General features: G+C 42.4%; 1 protein-coding gene across 1 annotated transcript; it reads left to right on the top strand.

Annotated features, from left to right (window-relative positions):
- Positions 1 to 822: 822 nt before the first annotated feature.
- PSMC6 (proteasome 26S subunit, ATPase 6) lies at positions 823 to 13686 on the top strand. Its single transcript, XM_055813215.1, has 14 exons — positions 823 to 981; positions 1622 to 1701; positions 2058 to 2097; positions 2302 to 2354; positions 6036 to 6103; positions 6551 to 6665; positions 7605 to 7692; positions 7897 to 7958; positions 8048 to 8171; positions 8529 to 8590; positions 9585 to 9705; positions 9793 to 9873; positions 11979 to 12050; positions 13206 to 13686. The coding sequence occupies exons 1-14, from the start codon at positions 855 to 857 to the stop codon at positions 13322 to 13324; spliced, it is 1212 nt and encodes a 403-aa protein (XP_055669190.1). The 5' UTR covers positions 823 to 854; the 3' UTR covers positions 13325 to 13686.
- The last annotated feature ends 329 nt before the right edge of the window (positions 13687 to 14015 follow it).

The raw sequence follows: 14015 nt of genomic DNA on the forward strand, positions 1-14015 counted from the left end.
GCGGCCGGGCACTGCGGTGTGGGCGCTGTCCCGGGTCTGCCTGCCGTGCCAGCCCAGCAATCGGCCCGGCGTCCCGGGGGAGACCTGTGGCCCAGGACCACCGGCTCCGGGCAGTGCCTGGGAACTCCCCGGCCCGCGCGGGGCGAGGGGCCGCAGCTGGCCCCGCGGTGGGGCGGTGCCCGTGAGGGCACGCTGCCGGTCTCCGAGAGCGGGCGGGCAGCGCAGCGCCAGAGGGAACAGCCCCCGGCCTGCCGCGGCCCATCGTGCCCCGCTTTCTCACAGGCCCACGGGCCTTTCGTACTGGCCCTGGCTGCACAAGGGACACGTCCAGCTTCTGCACCTGCAGGCAGCCGCTGCTCCTTAAGCCATAAACTACTAAGAGCCAGCACTGAAAACAAATCCTCGCGGATTCCGCTAATAGCGTTTTTAACCAGGCCGTAACCTAGTGACCCGGGTTTTCTGTTGATGGTCTCAAAACTCCCATTCGGCCTAGGCCCGGGGCAGCGGCTGCGAGAGGGAACCCTCACACGGCAGCCGAGGAGAGGAGCCGCGGGGGGCTGCTGAGGAGGCTCGGCCTGGCTGGCACCCGCGCCAGACACCGCGGGCCACGCGTGTGCGCACGGGCGCACGGATACACACCCGCAGAGACGCACAGGCCCGCACCGTGTGCGCGGGGCCCGGCCCCGGCCCCTGCCCACAGCCCGGCTGCGTGTTGGCGCCTGCTGCAATGCGCATGCGCGTCGCTGGGCGCGCACGCCCCCTCCGCGGCGGTGGGGGGCGCTGTGGCAGGGCGGGCGGGCGCGGGGGCGCGCTCCGGGGGGCGGGGCGGGCGCGCGGCCCTGCCCCCGGCGGCCATGGCCCTTCCCGGCATTCCCTATGAGCGGCGGTTGCTCATCATGGCGGACCCGAGAGACAAGGCGCTGCAGGACTACCGCAAGAAGCTGCTGGAGCACAAGGAGATCGACGGCCGTCTCAAGGAGTGTGAGCGCCCACCTGGGGCCGCCGCCCCGCGCCCTCACCCTCGCTGAGCGCCCGGGGAACCCAGAGGGAACCCGGTGGCCGCTGTGCCGGTGCCCGCGCTTCGTCATGGGCCTGGCCGGGCCCCGCGGGGCAGCGGCGGCCGCCCGGCCGAGGGGCGAGCGGGCGGGCAAGGTCTGGCGCCGCGGCCCCCCGCTCCTTCCTGGGAGCCGGGCCCTGGGAACCCCCTCGCTTTGGGATGAAGCCGGGCAGATCTCTTTCGCAGCTTCCCCCCTCCGTAATGTTTTTCTGTCAGCCTTTCGCTGTCCTGTTGCGGTGCCGTTCGTACAGCGTTGTGGCAGCAGCGTGGCCTCCCGTACCCCTGTCAGCGCTGTGCAGAGGCGCGGACGCCTTTGAATTGGAGCTTTTTAAAGGCTGGCTTGGTCTTTTAGATGTCTTTCTGCAGCGCTGTCACGAGTGAGAGGCACCGCTGTGCGGAGGGTGTGCAGGCTCTGGAGCTGCTGAGCAGCAGTGCTTGCAGGAGGGGGGCTTGGTGTGATGCTATCTCCCACAGCCTAGCTCTACCCGCCGCTTTTCGGCTGCGAAAAGGACGTGATCGTGCCTTCTTGTTGGATTAAATCCTGTGTTTGTTTCCTTTTTCTAGTAAGGGAACAGCTGAAAGAGCTCACCAAGCAATATGAAAAATCAGAAAACGATCTCAAGGCCTTGCAGAGTGTCGGGCAGGTATGTAAGAAAAATGAGATTGTAGCATCCTGTGGTGGTGGTTGACAGTGAACTTGGCTGGAAATAGCATTTAAGTCCATTTTTGGCATCAAGAAAGACTAAGTGGGAACAGTCTGGCTAACAGAAATGGGGGCCTTACCATCAGTAATGGGCATACTGAGCACGTGGGGTAGAGAAGTTTTCTGTGTCCTGGTTACAGAAATGTGTTAAAGAAATAAAAGTACTGGCAAGCAGCGTGAAGCAAGAGAAAGAATTTCAAAGCTGATGATCATCTTCCATGTCCTGAAACACAAATTTAATGTTGTTTTGCAACGGTAATTTATCTGTAGGTTAATGCTGTGTTTATTCTTTTGCAGATTGTTGGCGAAGTTCTTAAACAGCTAACAGAAGAGAAATGTAAGTAGACTGGAGTGTTAGATTCTTTGAGATCTTGAAAATAAACTTTTGTAGTTAAAATCTGGCTAATGATTCTGAGGAGTAAAGAATTAAGAGTATTGGTAATCTAAGTATTGGCAGAAAAATATAACATACTGGATAGTTCAAAAGCAGAATTCAGAGCAGTGAATCAAGTACATTTGATTTGTTTTCTTCTCTCTCCAGTCATTGTGAAGGCTACAAATGGACCAAGATATGTGGTTGGCTGTCGCCGTCAGGTAACTGGTCTATGTGAATATTGGTTCGGAGTTTTGTTTTGGTTGAATATTAACATTGTTTTTCATAAGCTGGGTCCTTAATGTCCGTACTGGGATTAAGTATTTTCTTCTTTAATATATATAGCACCTTGCTTTATACCACTATCTGCTTGCCCTCTCCTTTTGTAGCTGGTAGTAGTGTAACTTCTTAGTAAAGACAAAGCAGTTCACAACATTCCTGGAACTTCACGTGTGTTTTATTCTTTTCCTTGAGTTGAAGCTATGTCTTTCTGTCTGATTTTGAACTCTCTGAAAGTTAATCATCAAGATGAAAATTGATCAGCTGTGTAAGGTCTCCATTACTGTGTTGTGAATGCAGCATGTGACCATTGCTGTCACAGTGCTGAGCTTTAGATTTAATGTTGTGTAACTGTATATGTTGGTTTTTTTCTAATGCTTTTGCACTCCAGTCAATAATTATGGTAGGTAAGGCCTCTGTTATAAACACTTTGAGGGATTTTTATTCGTCCTTAATGATGGTTAAAAAAAGCCCTGGCACTTCTAGTTCACAGGACAACAGCTTTCTTACCTACACCATAGCCTATAGAAATTAGACACTTTAATGCAGAACCTTGCTTACAGCATAATCCATCTGCTACAATCAGCAACAACTGCTTAGAGGTATTATTTGCTTTTTATTTTTATTAAAAACGTAAAGCAATCTGTTGCAGATGTGATGTAAATGCTTGTTGGTTAACTGAGCACTGAGTGTGACCCACTTAGAGTAATTAAACCCCATAGATTTGCTATTCCTTACCAAAGCTGCCTATTAAGCAGGAACCACAATAGTTGGTGAAAGTGTTCTACAATTGCAGAACTTTTGGGGGAGCAAAGTGAATCTCTAGTTAAATTTTACTACATTTTAAATTTTATTTTGTTACATTCCTGACTTTGAGAAGTGGAAGCAGAGAAGAATATGTATGAAATGTGAAGCTGTAAGGTATCTCTAAACAGAAATAGTGACCCCAGGGAAGGTTATGCATGCTGAGAAGGCAGCAGCATTTTACTTACTTATTTTAATGCACAAGTAAGTGCAAAATCTTTTAACAGCTCTGACCTCTCAGTGCATCTTGAACTAATTCCTTTGTGGTGGAGAAAGGTAACCTCAGCTGAGCTTTTAACACATCATGATTGTGGCACGTTGTCCTGTATTATTGAAGTGGTGAAAAATAGGAATTCCTTCAGTAAAAGGAGCACTGGGTAGTATTGATGTTAGAGGTGGCTTTTCTTTCTCTTTCTGAAGAGAATCTGATGTTCATTACAGAATTTTGAACTCTTACTGATGCTATGTAAAGACAGAAAAATCTGTTCACAAGACTAACATGTAAATGGTTTTGCAGTGCCACAAATCTCTGGATTAGCTTAAGATTTGTACGTGGAAGTTAAATTGAAGCACGGTGTGATAGAACTCCAATATCCAAAAGTTAACCAACTCTGTTTTAATGATTCATCTGTAATGGTATGGTGATGGCTGTAGGAGCCCAGAGGCAACAAGCAAGTGGCAGAGTGGGGAGCCTGTTGTACTCTGAAGAATTTAAAAAGAGGGGCAGAGAGGGGTTTCCAGCTGTCAGAGGAATTCCAGGTGAAGGCCCACAATTAACAATACTTAAGCAGTAAGCACTGAACAAAAGTTGTGCAGCAAATATTTTCCTATGGTGTGTGTTTTTCAGTAAGGATGGACCTTTTCTCCTCCTTTTAGAGACAAACTATTTGAGAAGTGTAGGTACCAATAAGTGTGTTGGTTCCTGTAGTATATATACAAATATCCTTGACTTTCCTTGAGCATGCTGATGTGATATATTTTTGCTTGCATAAAAGAACTGCAAGAATTGCTACTATTGAAATGCTCTTCAAATACATAATGTTAAGCTTCATACCCTTCAAGGTGTTCTGGTGCAGACTCACTATTTTCTTTTGCCAGAGTGAACAAAAATTTTTTCTAGAACATAAGTGTATTTAATTCCACCTAGGGGCATGTGAAGTAGTCTTGTGAGGTTCTGTGTTGAAACAGAGATAAATGCTAAGGACTAGGTTGTGCTTGGACAAACCTGGCGTTGCAGCATGTACTTTCGAGTTTATTCTTCAGTAAAAACACTCTTTTGATCTTAAAAGATCCTTTATTTGATACCAGAGACTAGAAAAACATATCCATGATTGTTTTCAAAATGTCAAAATATCAAGGCAAATAATTTCCCATGGAGTGTTTCACAGACTAGAAGAACTAGTTTCTAATTAAAGTCCTTGTGGTTGTGCCACTGAGGAAGGAGAGTGACCCTGTTTAAATTGAAACAAAATTACTTCCCTATGTAAAGTGCATTTCCTAAGGAATTCAAGGTTTCTCTTTGTTTTCTTCTCACTGCAGCATAACTTAGATCTATTGGTCAATGTTGAATCTGATAGAATTTCAAGCCTTTACAGATTTCTTAAGATTAGGCAGCTGGAAAGAGGTCTTACTAATGCCCCCAGTAATAGAGTGACAGTTTGATCCTAAACACTACTAGAGACTCGAGGACCCACGTGAGCAAGGGACCTTATAAATCCCTACAGCAGGGGTGATGGGAAGCTTCAGGCAGTGCTTGTAGACAGCTGTCAAAATCCTTGTTCAGATGCCATCGAATAAATAGGCTTCATATTCTTCAAATGTGGATTGAGCGCCTCTTAAAAAAAAATTATAAAGTGGTGAGGTAATCTCTATGAAAGTTGCTCAAGGTTGGGTTGTGTGATTAGCGAGATTGTTCTCCTGGACCAGGTTTCCTAAAAACAAGGTGAGAAACACAAGTTAGTTATTTTAATCCCAGCAGAATTTAGCAGGGTGTACTGGAATAGGACTGCTAATGTGTTTAAAAATCTCATAAAAAAAGAGTAAGCAGACAGAAACTGCTGAGGCAGACGAGTCGGGCATCTGAGGTAAATGTTACCAAGAGAATAACTGGAACGGCTGACTTTGCAGATGGGATATAAGTGGATATGTGAAAATATGCAAATGATGAAGGCTTGGAGAAAATAGGTTAGGAACATCTGTTCACCCTTTCTGTCAGTCCAGAAATGAGAAGGCTGTTGAGTAGAAGGGTGACAAGTTCAGACTTAAATAGGCAGGCTGTTTTCTGTGTTCTGGAAGGATTGCTTACTTGTTTTGAAACAGCTGGTTCTGTCTTGTGTCGAGCAAAGGGGAGGATTAGATTTCTTACTAATCCAGTCAGATTGACAGCAGTAAAAGAAAGATAAAAATAATTACAGTCTAGAAAATAGTATTTGTTTTCAAAAGTGGTAGAGGTAAGTTAATGACTTGCTGTTCAATGACCCATTTCAATGTTAACAAAAATTCTTCTGGTCTGGTTTAGCTTAGCTGGTGTCCAGTTGTGACAGCTGGTTCATTGATGTAGGCCAGCTCCTGGATTGCTGCTTTTGAAGATTGTATTCCCATGAAACATCAGGCCAGCTTTTTCCCAGTTTAAGCATTCCTGAATATGGTGGTAACAGGACACAGTCTACTAAATAAGCTGCTTGGCATGTAGCTCAGTAGCCTTGTTTTCTTCTTGTGTGTGATTGAGCAAAGAGTGCAAGCTACAGTAAGCATCTTGGCTAAAACCATACGTTGTTTTGGAGCGTGGTTCTAATAGAAATACCTTCTTTGTGATCTAGCTTGACAAAAGTAAGCTGAAGCCGGGGACAAGAGTTGCTCTGGATATGACCACCCTGACTATTATGAGGTAGGTTGCTGCTCTACAGCTGCTCTTCTGCTCATCATATAAAGGGGGAAAAGTAGTGATCCAAGTAGGTTATTCAAACCTTTATGTAATCAGTTCTGTAATATTTTGTAAATGTTTTCTGCAAAGCAGTGCTTATGTAAGGACAATTACTCTGAGAGAATGCTTATGCATCTATTATATAGTTTAAAAAGAAATTGGTTGTTCTTTTAAAACAAAAAAATTCAGTTACAACTCAGCATTTTCAGCGGTGTTTCAGGCTTTGGTTTAAAACTTGAACAAGTTTGCTAGGTTTGGGGTTTATTTTGTTTTTTCAACAAACATACTTGTCTTGTTACCAAGGTTAGAGAAAAAGAAATAATTTTCATAGCTGCTGTAAAATTTATTGCAATAACTTTATAAATGTGTCTGCACCATGAAAAATGTCTACTCTTAACTCTTCTTTTGCAGATATTTGCCAAGGGAAGTGGATCCATTGGTTTATAATATGTCTCATGAAGATCCAGGGGATGTTTCATATTCGGAGATTGGAGGGTTGTCAGAACAAATCAGAGAACTGCGAGAGGTATCCAATATCTCAAACCCACATATCAGATAGTGGTGTATGTTCCGAATGAAGTTTTTCAGGGCAAAAATGTGTTACTGATGTTTATCCTAAACTATCGTGAGACAGACTGTTAAAGGATCCTACTACATTAGTGCTTCCCATGTTTCATTAACTTAGACCGCATTTTCCTATATTGGAAGATAACTTCTGAAGCATTGTTTAAATGTTTTTCAGCTTTGTAATTCTTTGTGGCAAACAGCAGCATGATGGTGGGGTGCTGGTGCGCTCATACTGAAGTAATCCTGTTCGTTGGGGCATCAGTGCTGCCGGCTGTGCAAGCCCGCCCAGGAATGTGGGTGTTTGAAGAACTCGTGCTGCTGTGAGCTAACTGACTGTAGCAGAGATTGTTTGTGTGCTGTGCGCTTACTTAGCAGTAGCAGGGAAAGATTATTCTTACCAAGCCCAGTTCTCAAACTGGCGATATCTTATCTCTGCTGTTACAGAAGCTTGGATTGAGATTAAAATGAAGAAAATCCTCCAAAGAAGAGGGTTTGAAGAATCCAAGACCCTTTAGGCTAAGGGAGTGCCATGAAGTCAAGTGGGAGGGCATAGTTAGGATTGACAACCAGCAAAGCAAACTTGAATTTTGCACAAAAGCTACTGGAATCACTCTGGGTAGTGGTATTAAGACAGCAGCAAAACATGGTTTGAGCGGTGTTGAGGGAAACAAGCCGTTGCAGAGTTAAAGTCTGAGCAACGAGGGCAGGACTGTGGATCAGTCCATTAGATCAATCTGACGTTTTCTTACTGGACTGTTTCTCATACAAAATATGCTGCCCAGATACATAAGAATACAGGTGTCTGGAAAACAGGCTGACGAGTGTACCATTAGCTTCCTGGGATTGCTGATCCATTTTAAAACTCACAGTCTTTGTTTGTTTATCTGTCTTTTCATAGGTAATAGAATTGCCACTTACAAACCCAGAATTATTCCAGCGTGTGGGAATTATACCTCCAAAAGGCTGCTTGCTCTATGGCCCCCCTGGTGAGTCTCATGAAAGGATAGCGAATGCTTAGCTGTCACTCTCAAATTGTGGCAATAGCCTTGTTTGTTTTTCTTTTCTTCTTGTGTTTTCTTTTTTTTTTTATTCCTTTCTTCTTCTTTTTTCATTCCTTCTCTTTTTTTGGAAGTCAGTAGCATGCAGTGTTCTATTACTAGTTAAACAGTTTCAATCTCTTGTCTGTCCAGGTACAGGGAAAACACTTCTGGCCAGAGCTGTTGCTAGCCAGCTTGACTGCAACTTCCTGAAGGTATTGTACACTTACTCCTCTGGTCATACACATGCTTGGTCTGTTTGCTCTCCAGTCTCTTCATCCACATGTCTTTTGTCTTTCAAAAGGTTGTGTCAAGTTCGATAGTGGACAAGTACATTGGTGAAAGTGCACGACTGATCAGAGAGATGTTCAATTATGCCAGAGACCATCAGCCGTGTATCATTTTCATGGATGAGATAGATGCTATTGGTAAGGCTAATGGCCTGGAGGATGGCTAGAGTCTCCTTTTAATGCTGAAATAAGCTATGAAGCCATGATCTGTTGTCTTAGAGAGCGTGTGCATGTTTGTTCAGAAGAAACATAATGAGACAAGTGGTTCAGCTTCTTCCTGTAGCTATTGCAGCTAGCTTAGAACCATACCTGTTCATATCTGGCTTGGATATTTCTTACTATATGAAAAAGCATTTTAAAAATGTGTGTGTTTAACTCTTTAAATACCACCCCTCCTTCCCCCCAGTCTAAAAGTGATACCTAATTGTCTTCAGACTTAGTATTATATGGAGGCAAAAATAATACATTATAACTTAAGAGTTTGGTATGCTGCAGGTGGTCGCCGTTTTTCTGAAGGCACCTCAGCTGACAGAGAAATTCAGAGGACTCTGATGGAGGTGAGTGTCTGATCCCTGACTACATGTTGTGTTCTAAATAATAACACAGATGGGAATTGTTACACTATGGTCTGGCTCGGTAGAACTTTTTCCGAGTTAATAATCTTAAGCTAAAAGGGAACTAGGTGATACTCTTACAAAAGACAGCTGCACATCCTGATAACTCAGCCATGAATTCAACTTGGAGACAAATTGAAAGAATCTTTAAAATTGTGAAAATTATTTGGGATATTTCCTCTTCTTACTGTGACTTGACTTTGCTGCTTACTGCATAGTCTTTGAAGTTTTGTAGGGCCCCTCTTTTAGTCCCAGACACTTAACAATTTTAGAACTGTTGCAATTCAATTTTCAAAACTAGGAGAAGTAGTTGTATTTCTTTGTTTCTCTGCTAATTGGTCTGGTAAACTGGGTTGTGTGAAGAGAATTTTAAAACCATTGGTGACAATTAAGAACTCTGAAGCTAATGGGAAACTTCATTGGCCTATGTTTGCAAGCAGTGTGCCTGATTCAAAAGAATGTGTCTGCCTTACATAAAGAATTAAATTACTGTGACCAAAGAGCAAGTACTTTGAATCTTCACAATGAAATGTCTTCGTATGTGTGTATTAGTATTCTAGAGGCTGTTCTCCAAGTCTAATTTGAATGTCCTGTACTTAGTGCAATACAATTAAAATGTGTCAGCCAGCCATTGGCTCCTTTAGTCCTTGCACTGTTTTCATTGCTTTATTGTTTTAGCCACATCTTTCACGTTTGAGCTCTGCTTTGCTCAGTATCTTTTTCTCTGGGCAAAACATTTTCAGTGTCTCTTTTCAGCTCTTTATTTCTTATAGAATACTCAGGGAGCTTGCAGCCTTTCATTAAAAGGCTTGTAGCATTTTTTTCTGACTTACCTTTACTGCTTTTACACCTCGCTGAAAACACACAGAAAATAAGTAAATAGATCTCACTAGGAAGGTTTTGGGTTGTTTAAAAACAAACGTCTGTTTTCTATTAGTTATTGAATCAGATGGATGGATTCGATACTCTGCACAGAGTTAAAATGATTATGGCTACGAACAGACCAGACACTCTGGATCCTGCACTTCTGCGGCCTGGAAGACTGGATAGAAAAATCCGTGAGTTACTACTTCTCAGTGGCTGGAAGGAAGATATCCATATGAATTGTGCTTTTCTGCTTTTATTAAAGCTGTATTTCTTCCTAGATATTGATCTACCAAATGAACAAGCCAGATTAGATATTTTGAAGATTCATGCAGGTCCTATCACTAAACATGGTGAAATAGGTAAGTAGGAAGCTACCTGGATATCCTTCCTACTTCTGTTTGTGAAAATATGAAGGGCGTGAGTTGTTAGGATGACTCAGCCCTTCTAATTCTTACCTTTCCACTGGCCACCCAACTTTCCTTCTCTTGGGATTCTACTTTTTTTTTCTTTTAATGCATCCTGATTGAACTGTTGCTAAGTCTTCCTTTGCAAAGGAAAACCAAACATAAACCCTTGGAGCACAGTTGTAAACTGGAAAATCAACATGATTCTCATCAGATAGTTTCCTGTTTCTAAAGGAATAGCTTAATGCCTTAATGCAAGTAACAGCATTCTTATTAGCTCCCCTCCCCCCCCCCCGCCTTCTCTGCAAAGAAAGAAGAATTGTTACTGCAGAAATCTGAAAACATAAAAGAATCTTTAAAAGTCACAGAGCAACTTACTTTGGAGATGGTGTAATGAAAACCTTGTTGTTTGGAACAAGGCTTGTCTTTGGTTAGTGGTGTAGATTGCTCTCCCCAGAGGTTAAGGGGGAGAAGTATCTATTGGGTGAAACGGGGAAGGTTTATTTAATCACTGTGTTACTCTAAGCTAACCAGAGTCTTAGTTTCACAGTGACACTTAGGAGCTTTCTTAAAAAAAAAAAGTAATTGTGATTTGCCTTTAAAATGACATTTGGCTGCCTTTTATTTCAGTAAGGCCCCACAGACCCTGCCTGCTTATTCCCAGCCCCTGGCTCTTTGCTGACATGAGCTATTCATGCAGACAGGCAGCAGGATCTGGATAGTGGAACTGATCTCGTTCACCATCTGGCTGCATAAACAGCTGCAGCTCAACAGAGGGGATGGCTCGGGAGTGGGAGTGAGCTGGGGGAGGGTGAGAGGGATGAGGATTGCCTTTCTTAGTATCACTGTTGGCTTAAACATGCATGCATGCATGCCACCGTAGTCTAAGGTAGAGAAGGCACTCCAAAGCAAATAATGAACCTGATGTAAAGTACTTCATCCTGTTTCCTGTATCTTTGGGCACTGGAGTAGGAGCAGGGTAGGATCATTTGTTTACACCATTTAACAACTTGAGATGTCAGATGGGTACTAGCTAAATTTCAGAAGGTGATGTGGGAAGACTGCAATGCTCAGCTTTATCCTGAAAGGAAGGCCAGAACTTAGCGGCAAGGCGGGGTATGAATTGCATTAAAATTCAAAGGTAACGACCTGTTCCAGTTTCCAGCATTGGATTCTCCTGCTGTGGGAAGAACCTAAACTCATAAACCTTGCAATGTTTGATATTGCTTAGTCCCTTTGCGCTGCTTTGCTTTTTTTTTTTTTTTTTTTTACTTTCCAGTTATGGGAAAACTTGTTTGTTGGACATTGTGCTACATGGAATTAAAATACAGTGGAATTAATACATGGAATTAAAATACAAACCCTAATCTCTTAAGGTTTTTTTGATTCTTAAGACAAAAATGTTCAGTTCAAATGTTCTGAATTTCATACAGAAGGTGAACTGTTTTGAAAAGTTTTGTAGAAAGTTGATGGTGGGGTTTTTTGGGGGTTTTTTTCTTTGTTTGTTTGTTTTTTTTTAAATCAGCAGCCTTGCAAAAGCCAAAACTTGCTGGAGGCTTAGCAGGTGCAGTGTTTTAGAAATTGATTCTAATAACTATAACTGTAGCCACTATTTTAGTTAGTATATGTGCATAAAATACCAGTTTTAATGTATCAAGACATCAAATGCCTTTAATAGATGCAGTTGTTTTAAGTAGGAAGAGACTGAGTTATGATCACTTGGAGATAAGTTTTCTGGTTGGTTACATCATTTAAATGATAAGAACATTGCCTTGATGTAGCTTTTCTTGCATTTCATGTTGATGCTTGTAACCACAAGTTAGTGTCTTTGGGATTTAATTATATAATACAAGCTTTTGGCTGCAGTACATTTCTGCAGTATATTTAATGGAAGGGGTAAGACAGCTGATGATTTCAGTTAAATTAATGTATCAGTCTAGTGGACAGCTATCTATTTGCAGTAAAATCGAAGTAAAGTTTTAGTTGGATATGTATTTTGTTGGCATCTGTAATTAGAAGTGTGAATTTATTTCTAATTGGCATTAATGTTTTGTGAATAGATTATGAAGCAATTGTGAAGCTTTCAGATGGCTTTAATGGAGCAGACTTGAGAAATGTCTGTACTGAAGCAGGTATTTTCTTAACTCTTAATTTTAGTGTGCTAAGTCTTGGTTAATGCTGAACATTCAAGCTGGTTCTCTGATACTTCTGTCAATGGATTAAAATCGGGAAGTCAAAAATGTTCTGCTGGAACACAGCACTTGTTCACTGATGCTCACTTTTTGTATTCCTTTCTTAAGGGCTAGATAGCATTTACTTAATGGAAATGTTAGTGTCTGGACACTACCAAAATGCCGAAAGAGTTGCACGTTTCACAGCATGGCACACACATCTGGACTGTTAAGCATTAGCAGCAGCCTGGTGATACGCCCTGAAGCTTCAATGGAACAACTTGGAAGAAAATATTTTTGCTTTCTTCGAAGTTTCCTTATGATCTGTACGGTCACCCAGAACTTGATTCTTTACATCCTTCCTCTAAGGTTACCGATGAGTAACAAGTCTTTTAGCAGGTGTGCAGATAAACCAGCTGGGCACAGCAGCAGTCCAGCTGATACATGCAGATCTGCTGCCAGTTCAGAGCAGCAGCATTGCGTTCGTGTGACATCTGCTAATATCCCATGCCGTAGGCAAGCTGGATCACACAGAGTTACGTGGATTTGGGCACTGTCCTGTGGCATGTGTGATACAAAAGGTTATCTGTAGTTCAGATTCAGCACAATGGGAGGAAAAACCAAGCCATGTCATTTCTGAACTGGAGCTGGCCTCTAACCACTTGTTGGCCGAGTATTGTGACATATGTCATACTGTCCCATGAGAACTAAAAAGATTCCAGAAGCAGCCACGGTACCCCTTTTTCTCCTTTTTGTAAAGAATCCAAGTTTCTTAGCACCTGGGTGACTGGAGAGTTAATACTATTACATGCTTTTTCCACATTGTAAATTCATTGTAGGGTTTGCCTGCATGAGAAGGCTGAGTAACACAGTACGTATGCACTCATAGTTCACACAAGTCGTAAATTTCATCTTAGCAATCACCTAGTTCAGAAAGGTGACCTCACTGTAGTTTACTTCTCTTCCTCACATCCAGTACCTGCATGTAAAAGTTTACATGCTAACAGTGTAACTTGGATCTGTTTTCACTTCAATTTGAGTGATTCTTTATGTACTGTCTTCTCTACTGTTGCTGCAAGAAGCACCAACTTATTCCTGTTAAATTACTCTTCACAGGTATGTTTGCGATCCGTGCTGATCATGACTTTGTAGTTCAGGAAGACTTCATGAAAGCTGTGAGAAAAGTGGCTGATTCTAAGAAGCTGGAGTCCAAGCTTGACTACAAACCTGTTTAACCATATAACTTGTGATTGACTGCACATGTCATGCTGGATTAATGTATAAAAAGAGAGAAATAATGTTCCTCTTCATTATTTTAAGGTGTTTGTGTAACGTAGCTAGTAATTTGGTAACACTAGTTGCAAGTTGGCTGCACAAGTGTGTTTTCTGTACAATTCTGAAATGCAATATTCATTACAGCCCAGGTTAAGTAAAATGTGTGGAGACGTGTTATGTTAGCAGTTACGGTTGGAATTTATAAATGTGCCTGAAAGGGTTAGCAGACTTTCAGAAAGTAATTTTGTTTTGTGACTTTTTTATATCGGTAAATTTCCTTTCCCCAAACAATTTATGAATAAAACTTGTTTAAATCTGCTTATCCTGGTGTACCTTCTCTGTAACTGTTGAAGAGTGTTGAATTATGTGTCTTCAGAATTTGAAGAGGAACTTTTCCCTGGTGTAGGGATTGTATTGGAGTCCTATGCCTTACATACCAAATGGAGGCCACCCTCTCTCAGACAGAGGAGAGACAAGCGGTGTTTACTCCACTGCTGAAGTCTGGGAAGAGAATTTAGCTGAGCTAGCGTAATTATTGCGGGAAGTCAGTGAGTCTTAAATAAGTTTGCTGTCTTTCCTTATGCTGGGATAACTCCTGTCCTGAATGCCAGCTATAGACAAAGGCATCTAAGTGGAGGTGGAGAAACTGAC

Source organism: Falco peregrinus, chromosome 1 (genome assembly GCF_023634155.1).
Source record: "Falco peregrinus isolate bFalPer1 chromosome 1, bFalPer1.pri, whole genome shotgun sequence".
Lineage (NCBI taxonomy): Eukaryota > Metazoa > Chordata > Aves > Falconiformes > Falconidae > Falco > Falco peregrinus.

Excerpts from the sequence above, each read along its gene's own strand:
- PSMC6 (XM_055813215.1), top strand. The coding sequence starts at position 855 with ATGGCCCTTCCCGGCATTCCCTATGAGCGGCGGTTGCTCATCATGGCG. Across the intron at positions 1,702-2,057 it reads CCTTGCAGAGTGTCGGGCAG|ATTGTTGGCGAAGTTCTTAA; the intron begins GTATGTAAGAAA and ends ATTCTTTTGCAG. Across the intron at positions 6,666-7,604 it reads AAATCAGAGAACTGCGAGAG|GTAATAGAATTGCCACTTAC; the intron begins GTATCCAATATC and ends GTCTTTTCATAG.